Below are 17143 nucleotides of genomic sequence, written 5' to 3'. Positions count from 1 at the left end.
TTTATTTGTGATCTTGGCTTGTAAGGGCCTACTTGGCCTTCCTTTCTCTGATATTACATCTATTTTTCTTTATTACTTGCATAAGGTTTTTTTACATCAGAGTTATTAACCTTTAATCTGTGATAGGGGTCATTTACCTTCTTACACTTCTGTTGTGTGGAGTCAGTTTCTTGGAAACAGCCTTTCTTGAGTCCCTGGTCTCTCACTCCCACCTGTATGGGTCTGTCAGCCTATATCACATAAGTCTTGCTTTGGAACCTTCTGCTCTTCTAGGTTATATCTATGGTTTCTCAGATCCTATGTGTTTATGTTGCTTTTCTTATTTCCTGAAGGGTATCCTTCAGTAACTTCCAAAGAAGATGTGTATGAAATATAAATTTTAGCCCATATATGTGTGGAAATGTATATACTGTCAGTTAATAATTTACCCAGGTACGAAGTTCAGAGTTCAAAATCATTTTGCTTCAATATTGACAATATTACTCTCTTGTCTTACTGTTTTCTAGCCCAGTTTTGTTTGTTTTAAAGAGATGGGGTCTAACTGTGTTGCCCAGGCTGGACTTCAGCTCCTTGGTTCAAGTGATCCTCCTGCCTCAGCCACCTGAGTAGCTGGGACTACAGGTGTGCTCCACAGCGCCTGACTTTCTAGCTCAATGTTGATGACAGAAGAATAATTTTAGACTAACAGTTTTTAAACTTACAATCTTTCTACAGTTTTAGAGTTGCAAAGAGATAATGGGCTCTATTTTTTTAGAGCAGTTTTAGGTACTCAGGAAAATGGAGTGGAAAATAACAGAGTTCCCATATATTCCTTTCCCTCACAAATGTGCAGCACACCCTGCCCCATTCCTGTCCCAGCATCTCACAGTGTGGTACATTTGCTGGAAGTTGATGAACCTTCTTTGACATGTCATTATCACCCAAAGTCCATAGTTTACATTAAGGTTCATTCTTGATGTTTCACCACCCTGAAAATCCCTTGTTTTCCCATTGTTCTTCTCTCTCTCACCCTTAACCCCTGGCAAGTGCTGATTTTTTATTGTCTCCCTAGTTTTGTCTTTTCCAGAATAACGTCATAAAGTCGGAATCATACAGCGTGGAGTCTTTTCAGATTGGATTCGTTCACTTAGTAATTAATATGCACATACATTTCCTCTGTGTCTTTTTATGGCTTGATAGTTCATTTCTTTTTATCACCAAATAATCTACTGTTTGGATGCACCAGTTTATTTATCCAGTCACCTATTGAAGAAACATCTTGGTTGCTTCCAAATTTTGGCAGTTTTGAATAAAGCTGCTATAGGCCGGGGGTGGTGGCTCACACCTGTAATCCCAGTATTTTGGGAGGTCAAGGTAGGCCGATCTCTTGAGCCTGGGAATTCTAGATCAGCCTGGGCAACATGGCAAAACCCTATCTCTACAAAAAATACAAAAAGTAGTGGAGCGTGGTGGCTCACACCTGTGGTCCTAGCCACTCCGGAGGTTGAGGCGGGAGGATGGCTTGAGCCAAGGAGGGAGAAGCTTCAGTGAGCACTGACCATGCTACCACACTCCAGCCTGGGCAACAGAGTAAGACCCTGTCTCAAGAAAAGAAAGAAAGAAAGAAACAACACAACAAAATGAATGAAGCTGCTATATATATCTGTGTGCAGATTTTTGTGCAGGGATATTTTCAACTCTTGGATAAATATTGAGCACAACTCCTGGTTTATGGTTAAACGTATGTTTACTTTGCAAGAAATTGCCAAACTGTCTTCCAAAGCGGCTGTACCGTTCTGCATTTCCACAAGCAACTAGCTTTTGGTTTCATTGATTTTTCTCTATTGATTTTGATTTTCAATTGTAGTGATTTCTGCTGTAATTTTTAGAAGTTTATTTTCCTCTCCTCATCTTGGATTTAATATTCTCTTCTTTTTCTAGTTTCCTAAGACAGAAGCTTAGATTATTGACTTTAGATCTTTCTTTGTCTGGGCGTGGTGGCTCAAGCCTGCAATCCCAGCACTTTGGGAGGCTGAAGGGGGGCAGAGGCCAGGAGTTCAAGACCAGCCTGGCCAACATGGTGAAACTTTGTCTCTACTAAAAATAGAAAGATTAGCTGGCGTGGTGATGCGCGCCTGTAATCCCAGCTACTCGGGAGGCTGAGGAAGGAGAATCACTTGAATCTGGGAGGCAGAATTTGCAGTGCATCGAGATCATGCCGCTGCACTCCAGCCTGGGCCACAGAGCAAGACCCTGTCTCAAAAAAAAAAAAGATTTTTAATTGCTATAAATTAATTCATTAATTGCTGTAAATTTCTCTGTAAGCACTGCTTTTGCTCAGTGTTGGTAAGTTATGTTTTCATTTTCACTTAGTTCAAAATATATTTAAATTTCTCTTGCAGTTTCTTCTTTGACCCATGTGCTTAGAAGTATGTTGTTCAATCTCCATGTATTTTGAGATTTTTCAACCATCTCTCTGTTACCGATTTCTAGTTTAATTACGTTGTTGTATGACAGCATACACTGTATGATTTGTATTCTTTTAAATTTGTGAAACTGTTTTACAGTTCATAATGTCATCTGTTTTGGTGTATTTTCCGTGTGAACTTGAGAAAAGTTTGTATTCTGCTCCTGTTGGGCGAAGTAGTCTTTAGATTTGACTATAGATCAAATATATAGATTAGATTTGATCTATAGTCAACTAGATTTGATGGTGCTTGTTGAGTTCATCTGTATCCTTACTGATTTTATGCCTTCTGGATCTGTCCATTATTGTTAGAAGGATGTTGAAATCCATAACCATAATATAGGTTGAGCATCCCTAATCCAAAAACCTAATATCCAAAATACTTCAACATCTGAAACTTTTTGAGTAACTCACGTGATTCCACAATTGGGTGATGAAGATGACATTAATACTAAAGAAAAAGTGCCTGTTGATGACATGGGGAAAATGTGTGATGGGCTTATTGGAGGACCAGAGCAGGGTGCATTTGTAACACAACAAGAAACCATGTCAATTCATACGATCGAAGAGAGACTTTTAAGACAAAAACTTGTTCATGAGGCAGTTGACTAGAGGAAACACTTTAAAAAACCATCCAGTAGAATGCTTGCTCATTCCTAAGGACCCACTTCCTGGCCCCTCAACTGCTTCTGATATTTTTTTCTCACCTAAAAAAATAAAACACACAAAACACAGAATTGTAGGTGGAGAGTAAAGGCAAGCTGTTGTTTGTTGTTGCTGTTAATAGCTGATACAGATATTCTGGCGCTGCTACTGTGCTGCTTAGATATCCTGAACACATTATTTTTTCAGCGTATTAATGGTATGCTATATTTTTTACTGTTAAGAACTTATGTGTGAATTCGTGTAAGAGAATGGTTGCTGTTGGTAGCATATAAATTCAGTGTCAGGAATGATGATGATAACAAACACAGATTGTCCACATGGGTTGAGCTAGTGACACCTTTGCTTTCTGATACTTCAATGAGTATAAACTTTGTTTCATGCACAAAATTATTTAAAATATTACATAAAATTACTTTCAGGGGGTATATAGAAGGTTTATATGAAACATAAATAAATTTTGTGTTTAAACTTGGGTCCCATTCCCAAGATACCTCATTTTATACGCAGATATTCTGAAATGTGAAAGACTTCTGGTCCCAAGCATTTTGAATAAGAGATACTCGACCTTCGGTGGAGTTAACCTGTCTCTTCCTATAGTTCCATCAGCTTTTTTCCTCACATATTTTGATGCTCCATTTTTAGGCACATACACATTAAGGATTGTTTTGTTTTCTTGGAGAGTTGACACCTTTATTTTATGTAATGCCCCCCTTTATCTTTGATAAGTTTTCTTCCTCCAAACTCTGCTTTTTCTAAAATTCATATAGCTTCCCACTTTCTTTTGATTATTGGTAGCAAGCTGTATCTTTTCTTCATCCATTTACTTTAAATCTGTGTATCTTTATAGTTAAAGTGGATTTCTTGTATCTAGCATGAAGTTGCATGTTGTTTTTGATCCACTCTGAGTCTGTCTTAATTGGTATATTTAGATCAGTAACACAGAAAATGATTATGTAGGTGGAGTAATACCGTGTCATATTTATGTTACTATTATCTGTTCTTTGCCCTTGTTCTTTTTTTCCAGTTTTTGCTTTCCACTCTTTTCTGCCTTCTCTGGTTTTAATTGAGCATTTTATATGATTCCACCTTTTTCCCTTCCTTAGCATATCAAGGATATTTTTTGTTTTTAATTTTGTTTTTAATTTTTAAAAATAGAGACAGAGTTTCACCATGTTACAAAGGCTGGTCTCGGACTCCTGAGCTCAAGCGATCCGTCCACCTTAGTCTCCCAAAGTGCTGGGAATACGGGCGTGAGCCACCGTGCCCAGCCAGTTAAGTTTTTAAACTTTTTTAGTGATTGCCCTGTAGTTTGCGATATATATTTACAAGTAATCGAAGTCTACTTTCTTTCTTTTCTTTCTCTGTCTCTCTCTCGCTTCCTTTCTACCCTTTTTTTTTTCTCTGAGATGGAGTCTCGCTCTGTTGCCCAGGCTGGAGTGCAGTGGTGTGGTCTCAGCGCACTGCAACCTCCGCCACCCAGGTTCAAGCAGTTCTCCCACCTCAGCCTCCCCAGTAGCTGGGACTACACGATGCACGCCACCACGCCCAGCTATTTCTTGTATTTTTGTAGAGATGGGGTTTCACCATGTTGGCCAGGCTGGTCTTGGACTCTCAACCTCAGGTGATCCACCTGCCTTGGCCTCCCAAAGTGCTGGGATTACAGGCATGACACCGCGCCTGGCCTCTTTCTTTCTTCCCTTTTCCCTCCCCTCCCCTCCCCTTTGTGTGTTCTTACAAAAAACAAAAAACTCCCCCTCCCCAAGCCTACTTCGAAATAATAATATATTGCTTTAGGGGTAGTGCCACGTACTTTATGACAATAAAATTTAGTTGGCCCTCTGTATCCGTGGGTTTTACATCTGTGGATTCAACCAAACACAGATTGAAAATATCCAGAAAAACATCATTGTGCCTATACTATAAACATGTACATTATTGTCATTTTTTTCTAAATGATGCATTATAACAATGATTTACATAACTTTTGTATTTGGCATTATTAGTAATCTGGAGATGATTTAAAGTATATGGGACGGGATGTGCCTAGGTTAGATGCAAATACTACACCATTTTATATAAGGGACTTGGGCATCCATGGAGTTTGGTGTTGAAGGGGGTCCTGGAACCAGTCCCCCGTAGATATGGAGGGACGGCTGTATTCCTGATTCTCTCTCCAGTCTGGTTGTATCATCATTGCTGCCATTAGTGTGTGTGTGTGTGTGTGTGTGTGTGTGTGCGCGCACGCGCACGCGCCCATGTGTGTGTACATACATTGTTGCTCAATTAAGAAAAATAGGCCAGGCCAGTATGCTGTGGCTCATGCCTATCATCCCAGCATTTTGGTAGGCCTAAGTGGGAGGATCACTTGAGCCCAGGAGTTCGAGACCAGTCTGGGCAATGTAGTGAGACCCCATCTCTATGAAAAATAAAAATGGCTAGGCATGATGGTGCATTCCTGTAGTCCCAGCTACTTCAGAGGTTGAGGCGGGAGGACCGCTTGAGTCTTGGGACGTTGAGGTTGCAGTGAGCCATAATCGCACCACCGCAGTCCAGCCTGGGCCACAGAGTGAGACCCTGTCTAAAAAATAAATAAATAAATAAAAGTTTTTATATTATATTTTTATTATATTTTTGTATTATAAAATATAAAATAATATAAAATAAAAATATGTTATATTTATTATAATTGTATATTATATGTTGTTATATTATTTTCACTTATTTCTTCTTTAATGTTTTTCCTTTATATAGATCTCAGCTTCTGACAGATATTTTCCTTTTTTTTGAGATGGAGTTTTGCTCTGTCACCCAGCCTGGAGTGCAGTGATGTGATGTCGGCTCACGGCAACCTGTGCCTCCTGGGTTCAAGCAGTTCTCCTGCCTCAGTCTCCCAAGTAGCTAGGATTACAGGCGCTTGCCACCACACCCAGCTAAATTTTCCTTCTTTCTGAAGATTTTCTTTTTAACATTTCTTACAAGGCAGGTCTGTTGGTGACAAATTTCATCACTTTTTGTTTGTGTGAGAAAGGCTTTTATTTCTCCTTCCCTTTGAAGTAATTCTGCAGGATATAAAACTGTAAGTTAGTAGTTTTTTTCCTCTCAACACTTTAAATAGTTCCCTCTACTATCTTCCTTTTTTGCATGGTTTCTGAGGAGAAACCTCATGTAATTCTTTATTCCTCTGTGGTAAGGTGGTTTCTTTCAAGATGTTTTTCTTTTTCTTTCCTTTTTTTTTTTTTTTGAAGACAGTCTTGCTCTGTCACCTGGCTGGAATGCAGTGGCCTGATTTCAGCTCACTGCAACCTCTGCCTCCCTGGTTCAAGCAGTTCTCCTGCCTCAGCCTCCCGAGTAGCTGGGATTACTGGTTAATTTTTGTATTTTTAGTAGAGATGGGGTTTCACCTTGTTGGCCAGGTTGGTCTCAAACTCCTGACCTCAAGTGATCCACCCACCTCGGCCTCCCAGAGTGCTGGGATTACAGGTGTGAGCCACCATGCCTGGTGAAGATTTTTTTTTTCTTTACCTTTGATTTTCTACAGTTTGAATATGATACTCTTTGGTGTAGTTTTTTTCTGGCATTTATTTGGCTTGGCATTCTCTGAGCTTCCTGGATTTGTGGTTTGGTGTCTGGCATTAATTTCTGGGAAATCTCAGTCTTGGCCGGGTATGGTGGCGCACGCCTGTAATCCCAGCACTTTGGGAGGCTGAGGCGGGCGAATCACGAGGTCAGGAGTTCAAGACCAGCCTGACCAACATGGTGAAACCCTGTCTCTACTAAAAATACAAGAATTAGCTGGGCGTGGTGGCACACGCCTGTCGTCCCAGCTACTTGGGAGGCTGAGGCAGGTGAATCGCTTGAACCTGGGAGGCAGAGGTTGCAGTGAGCCAAGATGGCACCACTGCCCTCCAGCCTGGGTGACAGAACGAGACTCCATCTCAAACAAAAAACAAAAAACAAAAAAAACTCAGTCTTTGCTTTACATTGATTCTATTCCTTTCTTCCTTTACCTACTTGCATTTCCATAATGTGTAAGTTATGCCTTTTGTACTTGTCCCATAGTTCTTGGGTATTCCGGGGTTTTTCTCTCTGCTTTTCAGTTTTGGAAGTTTTATTAACATGCCATTAAACTCAGAGGTTCTTTGGTTAGTCCTGTCCAGTCTACTAATAAGCCTGTCTCTGAAAGGCACTCTTTGCTTCCGTTAAAGTGTTTATCTGTAGCTTTTTTTGATTGTTAGAAGTTCCATCTTTGTATATATTGTCCATCTATTCTTTCATGTTGTCTGTATTACTCTTTAGAGATTTAGCATATTAATCATAGTTCATTTAAATTCCTGGTCTGGGTGAAATTAACAGATGTAGTTGGTAATTCCCTGCCTAGTTGAGTCTGGTTCTGATGCTTGTTTTCTCTGTTAATACTGCTTTTTGCATTTCAATAAGCCTGTGATTTCTTGTTGAAAGGTGCAGATGATGTCTGGGTAACAGGAGCTGTGGTAATAGGTCTTTAGCAAGGTAGTGGTAACGTATGCTGGGGAGGGGAAGCAGTCTGTAGTCCTATGATTGCCGGTCAATCTTTTCATGAGGCTTGCACCCCTGGGTTGTGACCTTTGCTTGTACTTCTCAGTTTCCCCACCCCTACCCCTTGTGGGACAGGATGGCTTGATCAACTTCTCCAGCTTGTAGAGGAAAAATTCAGGAAAGTGTAGGGGTCCTCTTAAGAGAGCCCCCAACCCCTGGAGTTTTTGTCAGACCTGCCCATGCTGATCCTCTAGCAATGTCGGTTGCAGTGTAGGTTTTCTTACCATGGCCCTGGTTCCTGTGTAGAGGTTTCTGATCTAGTAAGTTGTGATTCTTTATCTCCGCCTGCCTCTCCAGTTTTGGGGACAGTTTGTCTTGTGACCTCAATTCTCTGACTAGTCTAAGAAGTTGTTGATTTTTTAAGTTTGTTTAGCTTTTTATGGACAAATTAGTTAACTTGGAAGCTTTTTAAATACCAGATTCTCTTCATTTATGTTTTAATTTTCAGGAGCTGCTTTCCCTTTTCATAGCCTCTTGTTCCCATTGGTTTTTTTTTTTTTTTTTTTTTTTTTTTGAGACGGAGTCTCGCTCTGTCGCTTAGGCTGGAGTGCAGTGGCGCGATCTCGGCTCACTGCAAGCTCTGCCTCCCGGGTTCATGCCATTCTCCTGCCTCAGCCTCCCAAGTAGCTGGGACTACAGGCGCCCGCCACCACGCCCGGCTAATTTTTTTTGTATTTTCTGGTAGAGACGAGGTTTCACCTTGTTAGCCAGGACAGTCTCGATCTCCTGACCCCGTGATCCACCCGCCTCAGCCTCCCAAAGTGCTGGGATCACAGGCGTGAGCCACCGCGCCCGGCCCCCATTCTGTTTTTATAATATCTTCAGTTTCCTTGGAGATGCCAATTCTTTATAATCATTTTAGATCTCAGATCATTTCAGGGATAGTGGTGGTGGTCACTTTCATTTTTCTCAATTCTTTGATGATGAATGGTTTACCTTTTTTTTTTTTTTTTTTTGAGATGGAGTCTTGCTCTGTCGCCCAGGCTGGAGTGCAGTGGCATGATCTTGGCTCACTGCAAGCTCCACCTCCCGGATTCACACCATTCTCCTGCCTCAGCCTCCCGAGTAGCTGGGACTACAGGTGACCACCACCACGCCCGGCTAATTTTTTTGTATTTTTAGTAGAGATGGGGTTTCACTGTGTTATTAGCCAGGATGGTCTCGATCTCCTGACCTCGTGATCCGCCCGCCTCGGCCTCCCAAAGTGCTGGGATTACAGGCGTGAGCCACTGCGCCCGGCCCCTTTTCTTGAGTGATAAATAGCAAGATTCTGTTTCTTCTAAATGGGAATGTTGACTCTGGGGACATAGGGGGATGTTTGGCATTTGAGGCACCCTTTCCTGGAACTCAGCACTGAGTACATCCAGTGTGGGGTTGTGTGTAGGTTGGGGATTGAAAAGGGTTCTTGACAAGGGTGCAATTCCAGTAGATCTTGAAAGACTTTTTACTTTTCTTTTTTTTTTTTTTTTTTCATTTCTCACCTCCTTCCATCCTTGTCTACTCTAAGCCCAGTCATGCTCCAGGGATGCTTCAGGTAGACTTGCTCCTGCTTCCTGTCTGTGTCTTGTCTTCACTATTTGAGGCCATCACATACTTAATTCTTCACCCATTAGCCATTATCAAGCCTCTGTCCACGTCTCAGTGCGTATGAACATGCTGGGTGAAGTGGGTAGAGTGATTCTTGGCAGTCAGGCCTATCTCCCAGTTTTAGTCTCCAAGGTAGTACAGTAAGCTTTTGTTTGATTTCAGATTGTCTTAAATGTATTGAGACTTTTATTATTATTATTATTATTTTGAGATGGAGTCTTGCTCTGGGCTGGAGTGCAGTGGCGTGATCTTGGCTCACTGCAACCTCTGCCTCTTGGGTTCAAGCGATTCTCTTGCCTTAGCCAGAATTACAGACGCCCACCACTATGCCCAGCTTCCCCCCTCCCCGCCCCGTATTTTTCGCAGAGACAATGTTTCACCATGTTGGCCAGGCTGGTCTTAAAATCCTGACCTCAAATCATCCCCCAGCCTTGGCCTCTCCCAAAGTGCTGGGATTACAGGTGTGAGCCACCATGCTCCGCCTGAGACCTGTATAATTCAGAAATATGTATCTGAGTGAATATTTCCATGTGAACTTGGAAAACTATTTTGGCATTCTTTTAGTATTCTTTAAATGTCAACTAAGTAAGGTTGGTTGTTCGGGTCTTCTGTATTCCTTTTGATTTTCTTTTTTTAATTTTTCTATTATTTTGATTGGCATATTCATGATGTATCTTTCTGATTTTCCTGTCTACTTGTTATATCAACTGCTGAGAGAAGACAGTTGTATAATTAAGTATAATTATGGATGTGTCTTTGTCTTTAATTCTGTCAGTTTTGCTTCATGTGTTTCATTACTCTGTAATTGGGTTCATATGCATTTAAGATTATTATAGCTTTTTAATTAATTCACTCTTTTAGAATTTGGAATTGTCCTTTGATTTGTGGTAATATTGTTTGTCTTGAAGCTAATTTGTTTGACTTTTCCCTTTACAGTCTTAATTGGTACAATTAGACTGTTTCTATTTAGTTTAATTATCAATGTGTTGCAAGTGGAAGGTATTTTTTGCTGGATATAGTATTTTAAGTCCATAGGTTAGTTGGTTTGCTGTTTTTTTTTTTTTTTTTGACGGAGGTTTGCTCTTGTTGCCCAAGCTGGAGTGTAGTAACACAATCTCGGCTTACTGCAGCCTCCGCCTCCTGGGTTCAAGCGATTCTCCTGCCTCAGCCTCCCAAGTAGCTGGGATTACAGGTGTGCGCCACCACACCTGGCTAATTTTTTGTATTTTTAGTAGAAACAGGGTTTCACCATGTTAGCCAGGCTGGTCTTGAACTCCTGACCTCATGTGATCCACCCTCCTCCGTCTCCCAAAGTGCTGGGATTACAGGCGTGAGCCACTGCGCCAGCCCGGCTTGCTTATTTTTTTAGCACCTTAAAGATTTATTCCACTGTCTTCAGGCTTACGTTGTTTCTGACATCAATTTTGGAGCCAGTTTTATTTTTGTTTTCCTATATTTAATATATCCTCTGTTCTTTAGCTATTTAAAAAAACTTATTTGTATCAATGGTTTTTAGAAATTTGATGAAGAAGTGCCTTGGTGTGGTTTCCTTTGTTTTTGATCTTACTTTGGCTTTGTTGAGCTTGTTAGCTCTGTGGTTATATGCTTTTTATCACATCTGGACAACTTTGTATCATTATATTTTCCCTCATTCCTCTCTCTGCTCTTTGTCTTTGATTCCGCTTTCCTACGTGTTAGGCCAGTTGATATTGTCCTAAAGGTCACTGAGGTTGTGCTCATTGTTTTCTTCCAGGTTTTTCTTTGTGTGCTATTTTGAGTAGTTTGTATTGCTGTGTGTCAAGGTCACTGCTCTTTGTATCTCACATTCAGTGAATTTTTAATTTCAGATTATGTATTTTTCACTAATTTCATTTTTCTTTATATTTTCCATTTTGTATTTTAAGTATTTTTATTTTCCTTTAAATATTTTAACATATTAATGTTATCAATGTCCTTACCTGCTAAATACTTTATGTCATTCATAGTCTACTTGCTTATGGAGTTACAATCTGCTACTTTTTTTTGTGTCTAATAATTTTTGTTGGTGTTGAACATTTGAAACCTTGTGTTGTTGAGTGTTAGGACTTTGTTGATGCCCTTTCGAGACTGTTGGAGTCTATTTTGGCAAGCACGTGCTGAGCTTTTGTTCCAGGCTTCCTCACATTTCCTAGTTAGGGCCATCTTTTGCCATTTTTATTGATTGCTCCAAGTGTTAAGAGGTGGCGATGGAATCTGAACAGCTGTCCCTTTGTGACTTCTCAGAATTATGTGCAGATTTGTGTTAGCCAAAGACTTAAGACATCCTCCCCCAAATGCAGACTTTTCAAGCTTCCCTTCTGAGTAGATCCCTTCTTGCCCACATGTACATGTAGTCCACAAATTCCAGCCAGCCCACCCTTCCCAACGCCACACTGAGTCACAACATGGTAAAAGGGTGGTGTTCTTGGTTCCCCCTTCATACACCATTGCCCAAAAATTGCTTCCAGGAATGAGGTCAGGGCCTATGCAGGGTTCTCGTGTGTGTTTTCTGCTCCCAGGTCCCACACACCTGTGCTGCCTATCAGCCAGCATCTGAAACCAGGTGTTTCATATATTTCATCCTGTTTTTCAGTTGTTTATGACAGTAAGACAGTTCTGTACCTTTTAGGATTTTATGGCTAGGATTGTCACTTAGTCTTGTTTTGGTCTTTTTTTTTTTTTTTTTTTTTTGAGACAGTGTCTCACTCTGTTGCCCAGGCTGGAGTGCAGTAGTGCAGTCTTGGCTCACTGCAACCTCCACCTCCTGGGTTTAAGTGATCTTCCCACCTCAGCCTCCCAAGTAGCTGGGATTACAGGCATACGCCACCACGCCTGGCTAATTTTTGTATTTTTAGGAGAGACAGGGTTTCACCATCTTGGCCGGGCTGGTCTCGAACTCCTGCCTTCAAGGAATCCACCTGACTTGGCCTCCCAAAGTATGGGGATTACAGGCGTGAGCCACTGTACCCAGTTAAGTTTTTTTGTTTGTTTGTTTTTGTTTTTTGAGACAAGGTCTTGCTCTGTCACCCAGACTGGACTGCAGTGGCACAAACACAGCTCACTGCAACCTCGACTTCCTGGGCTCAAGCACTCCCCCCACCTCAGCCTCCTGAGTGGCTGAGACCACAAGTGCATACCACTACACCTGGCTTGTTATTTTTTTGTAGAGAAAAGGTCTTGCTATGTTACCCAGGCTGGTCTCGAACTCCTGGCCTCAGCCACCCTCCTGCCTTAGCCTCCCAGAGTGCTGGGATTACAGGGATGAGCCTCCACACCAGGCTGACACATAGTTTTTCTTGTAGTTCTTGTCCATGCAATTCTGGTTTTGTGCTTTTACGGCTGATTTGAGGGGATAGAGAACTGTTGCCTCTGCTGCTTTGTCTTTCAAGAATCTCTTGTGTGTATCTCTTTTTTAAAAGTTCAGTAAACAAATGGCTTTCTTAACATGTTTGCTGGTAGTGGTGTATTTTCTTTTCATATTCTGTATAGCAGTTTTTCAGAAGTTAAGATTTCCTGCATTCTGAGGTATTCTTTTATCTGGTTTTCATTGACCATATACTCATCTCTCTTACAGGCCATGCTGGAGTATCTGCCAACATGATGAAGAAGAGGACATCCCACAAGTAAGCAGTTCTGAAACTGGTTCTAGATAGTGTTTTGTGACCTTTTGTTACGCAGCATACAAGATCACCTAGGTAAGGCCTCCTCCCCTGTGATCGAGGGCTTCCTAGCTCATAGGAGATGTAGTGTGTGATGAGGAATAGTATGTAGTCATCTTCTCTGTCTCTTTCCTTCCCCTTGGCCTGGCTGAAGTGTGCCAGGTCTACCCTTCAGCCTTTAAAAGCCTTTGGGAACTGGGCCAATGGAAGGAAAACTGTTACGATAAGTGTGGCAGGTGCATGGTGAACCTCTCCCTCTTCTCTCCTTGGAATGCCTGTGTGAGCCTTGCGTGCAGGCTTCCTCTCCTGGTCTTGGTCCACTGTTTGACAAGGAGCTCCTTTTGGGCAGACACCATGTCTTAAGCTGGGAGGGCCTGCCTAGCTTGGTGTCACATGCTCACTGTTTTATAGCATTTTTAAATGAAGGAAAAGCTTATGAATTTAGGGAAAGCATATCCATGTTAAAAGATAATGCAATAGCCATGTACGTAAACCGACAGTTTGTTCTCAATCCTAAATTCTGTAGATACCAGCTTACAGAAGCCACTTTTTTCCCTAATTTTTTTTTGTGTGTGACATAGTTACATCCAAAAAAGAAAATTAAGATTCTATTGTTTTCAATTATAATATTCACTTTTACTTTATTATATCTAATAGATTTCACAACTATCTATCCTATACTGATAACTATGCCACTTCAAACTGGAAATGTCACTTGAACAATCTGTTCTGATTGTGAGACTCTTCTTAGTCATAGATTATTAAATATGGAGAAGACACTCCTTGACCATCGTGAGGCACTCTTAAAAAACATTTTTCCCCCAAAATATTTATATTGAAAGTGTATGCCCCTTAGCCACCACACTGTAATAGCTGAAGAGGATGTGAGGCCTCTTGGCTCTCAAGGAAGGGCTGGATGAATGCCCTTCAGTAATTGTTAGTGATTGGGCGAAACAAAAGTCTCCAAAATGTGTACGTGATACATAATACAAATATTTGTAATATTTAGCTTAAGAAACTACCTGGAAAGTAAAAATGTGAAGGTAAGCTACATAAGGTCTTATTTCTCTGAGGTTTAATAGTTTCTCAGATTTTATCCATGTGCTCATCATCTTCATGGTTTTGCCATACCCAGTGAGTTTCTGCTCATTATCATGTCATTACTGTAAATGGTAAGCTGTGTCTTGCCACAAATAAAACATAACAATAAAAACAAATGTAAGCCATAAATATTAGGTAATGATGAAAAACTTAAATACAGTGGGGACAAAGGCAAGTTAAACCTTAACTTTGCAAGACCAGAACAGTTCATTCAAAATAGATTTTGCAAGTTAAGTTAAAGGCTTATAGAATATTAATGTGCGTTCTAATCATTTTTCTGTATTTTCTAATCATCTATGATTAAAAGTTCATTTACTTAGGATTTCAGATATTAATAGGTTTGAGCTCTTGGGCATGTTATTATTATGCGTTTTGTGCAATAAGATTCCATCTGCCTCATCCTAATAAGCCATACTGTTCATTAATTCATAGGTTTGATTCCCTAAAGCATAAGAAACGAAACACCCAAAGTTCGTATACATAGTAACTGAAAAAATCTCTCATCCTATATGTTCCACATTTGGGGACCTTAATTTAGTGCTTTCACAAGCATACATAGTTGTCTTGAAGACTGGAAGCCTTGAGCATATTACTATCTAGCAAAAGGGAGAAATGGAAAGGAAAAGTTGTGAGTCCCATTTTCCTATTCTCAATGTGAATCTGAAGATGGGTAGAAGGAAAGGCTGAAACAGAAGTTTCCACATTCACGAATGATGATTATTAATGTTTTTCACATGGAGTGAGCAGGGATGGCTGCATGGAGCTTTGAAGAGGCTGCCTGGTGGGGAGGCAGGCTCTCCCAGGTGCTGGTTTTGGAGTTAGGAAGCCTGATGGAGCTTGGCTGTTAGGCCTGTGGAAGTTCCTTAATGTATCTAAGGTTGGCTTAATCCTGTCTAAAATCAAGGTATTGGACTAGAACAATGAGGTTTGCAGCTTTTTAGCATAGATTCCTTTCTAAAATGCAATTTTTATGGAAACCAAATATAAAAAAAAAACAGAACTATAGCATCCCTCTCCCCTTCACTTTTTCCACTTCTGACTCAACCGGAGTTGCAAGGAATAAGGGCCACCTGGCTTGACACTGGGGCTCAATGACGGTGGCCCTCCTTCTGTCTCTTCCCAAGTCAGTATGGGGTGCCCGAGAAAGAACCTCTGGTTGCTTGAGGGAAAAGTCACAGAACTGCACTGAGTGAGCAACAGCACCTGTCCCCGAAGGTGTTAGGAAGGTTCAAGGAGTCTGGTGTGAAGTACTGAGACCACACAGGAAACATTATATAGCTGGGTTTTTGTTTTTTAAGAAAATAGAAGCAAGCTGTTTTTTTCCTATAGGCTGAGCACCTTGTGGTGTTTTGGGTGAAACTGGTGGATACACCTTTCTGGGCTGTCCATGATTTGGGACAAACATTTGCATTAAAAGTACGTCTGTTTTTTTGTTTGTTTGTTTGTTTTTGAAATGGAGTCTTGCTCTGTTGCTCAGGTTGGAGTGCAGTGGTGCAATCTTGGTTCACTGCAACCTCCACCTCCTGGGTTCAACTGGTTCTCCTGCCTCAGCTTCCTAAGTAGCTGAGACCACAGGCGTGCCGCAGCACGCCCAGCTAATTTTTGTATTTTTAGTATAGACAGGGTTTCACTGTGTTGGCCAGGCTGGTCTCGAACTCCTGACTTCAAGTGATCCACCTACCTCAGCCTCCCAAAGTGCTGGGATTATAGGCGTGAGCCACCGTGCCCGGCCTAAAAGTACATCTTGGAGGGAAAATATAGTTGGGGGAGTGTCTAAGACAAATTTATTTCTAGTGGTTCTTCGTTTCAGTTTTCAAATGTAAATTCCCTCCCCCCTCCTGCAATTTGAATAGGGAATAGATTTCCATTCCCTGCTACTGTTGAAAGGGGTGATTGGGTTTTGGTATATTTTTCACTAACTTAGAAAGTGGACTAGAATCTACTAAACACTAAATAGAGGTATTTCCAGGGATTTCTTTCCTCCCATTTTATAAGACACAAATATTAGTCACTGACAAAAGTGTCGTTGTACTCCTCCTTGTCCCTGTGTTCTCATGTAGTTTTCATGATAGCCCTGTCAAGCAGGAACTGTGACCCCTTACTGCAGATGAGGAAACTGATGCATGGAGGGATTAAGTAACTTGTCCAAGGTCATCCAGCTAGTAGGTGATTGAGCTAGGACTCAAATAGGACAGTCTGATTCCAGAGCCCGTGTTATTAAGTACCACCCCATATTTACTGAACTGCAGGTTTTGTTTTCTCTTCTCAGAAATTGGTTATTTCAGTCGTGGACATGAAGACTGGGTAACTCTTGGTGCGGGCATCTATGTGCACCATGGTGTATACAGTCTTAAGTTGGTCAGAACATTGAATGCTTTTTAATCATCTTGCAGTAAGTCATTCATGCCAGCAATGAGAATAGCACTTGGAGACCCTAAAGCTGTTTGAATGTTTGCCGTGGACATCTCTGGTATTCCCAGAGTGCGCAGTGTGTAGACAAAGTAGTGAAAGGAAACATGCTAATGTGGATGGAGAACTGACTTTTTTAGGGTCTATCTTGTTTTATTGTTGACATTTTAATCTGGGAAGTGACAGTACTTGGCATGGAACTTTTATTGAATAACAATTACCTGCAAAGCAGGTTTTTTTTCTCTCTTTCTGGTTTGCATCTTGCAAAAAGACAGTTATTTTGATTTAACCAGTCTTTTCTTCTAAAATCTACTGTAGCCCAGAGTAGGAGAATTGCTTTATTACAATACCAAATAGACCAAGAGTATCAGTAATTAATCCTTACAACCTAGTATACAGTGTATGACAGGCATTTACTGGTATGTGGTAGAATTGTGATTGTTGAAAATTTAACATGTATGATGTCTGTAAATGTTGGCTACCAAGATTAGATATTTAAATGCTGGTTAGGAATAGGAGTTAATTCAAGCCATTAAGGGAGTCTAGGTAAAAAGATGAAAGGTCGTTTTCCTTTCCTTTCCTTTCCCTTTCCCTTTCCTTTCCTTTTTTTTTAAATTTTTTATTTTCCCAGTAAGCCTTTTGCACTCCTAAAAAGGTTTTTCAACACATGACTTCAGCACAA

The 17143-nt window shown here is 40.9% G+C and overlaps 1 protein-coding gene across 24 annotated transcripts in view; it reads left to right on the top strand.

Annotated features, from left to right (window-relative positions):
- Positions 1-17143, top strand: part of SPIN1 (spindlin 1) — a 94168-nt gene that overhangs the window by 51580 nt on the left and 25445 nt on the right. For all 24 annotated transcript variants that reach the window (XM_034967661.3, XM_055091813.2, XM_055091814.2 and 21 more), the window contains one exon: positions 12867-12915. In XM_034967661.3, the coding sequence (XP_034823552.1) occupies positions 12867-12915 (49 nt within the window). The remainder of the gene's footprint in view (positions 1-12866; positions 12916-17143) is intronic.

The sequence above is a fragment of the Pan paniscus genome, chromosome 11 (genome assembly GCF_029289425.2).
Source record: "Pan paniscus chromosome 11, NHGRI_mPanPan1-v2.0_pri, whole genome shotgun sequence".
In the NCBI taxonomy this organism is placed as follows: Eukaryota; Metazoa; Chordata; class Mammalia; order Primates; family Hominidae; genus Pan; species Pan paniscus.
The sequence above is the reverse complement of the archived record's forward strand: the minus strand, read 5'-3'. Positions and strand labels throughout refer to the sequence as shown.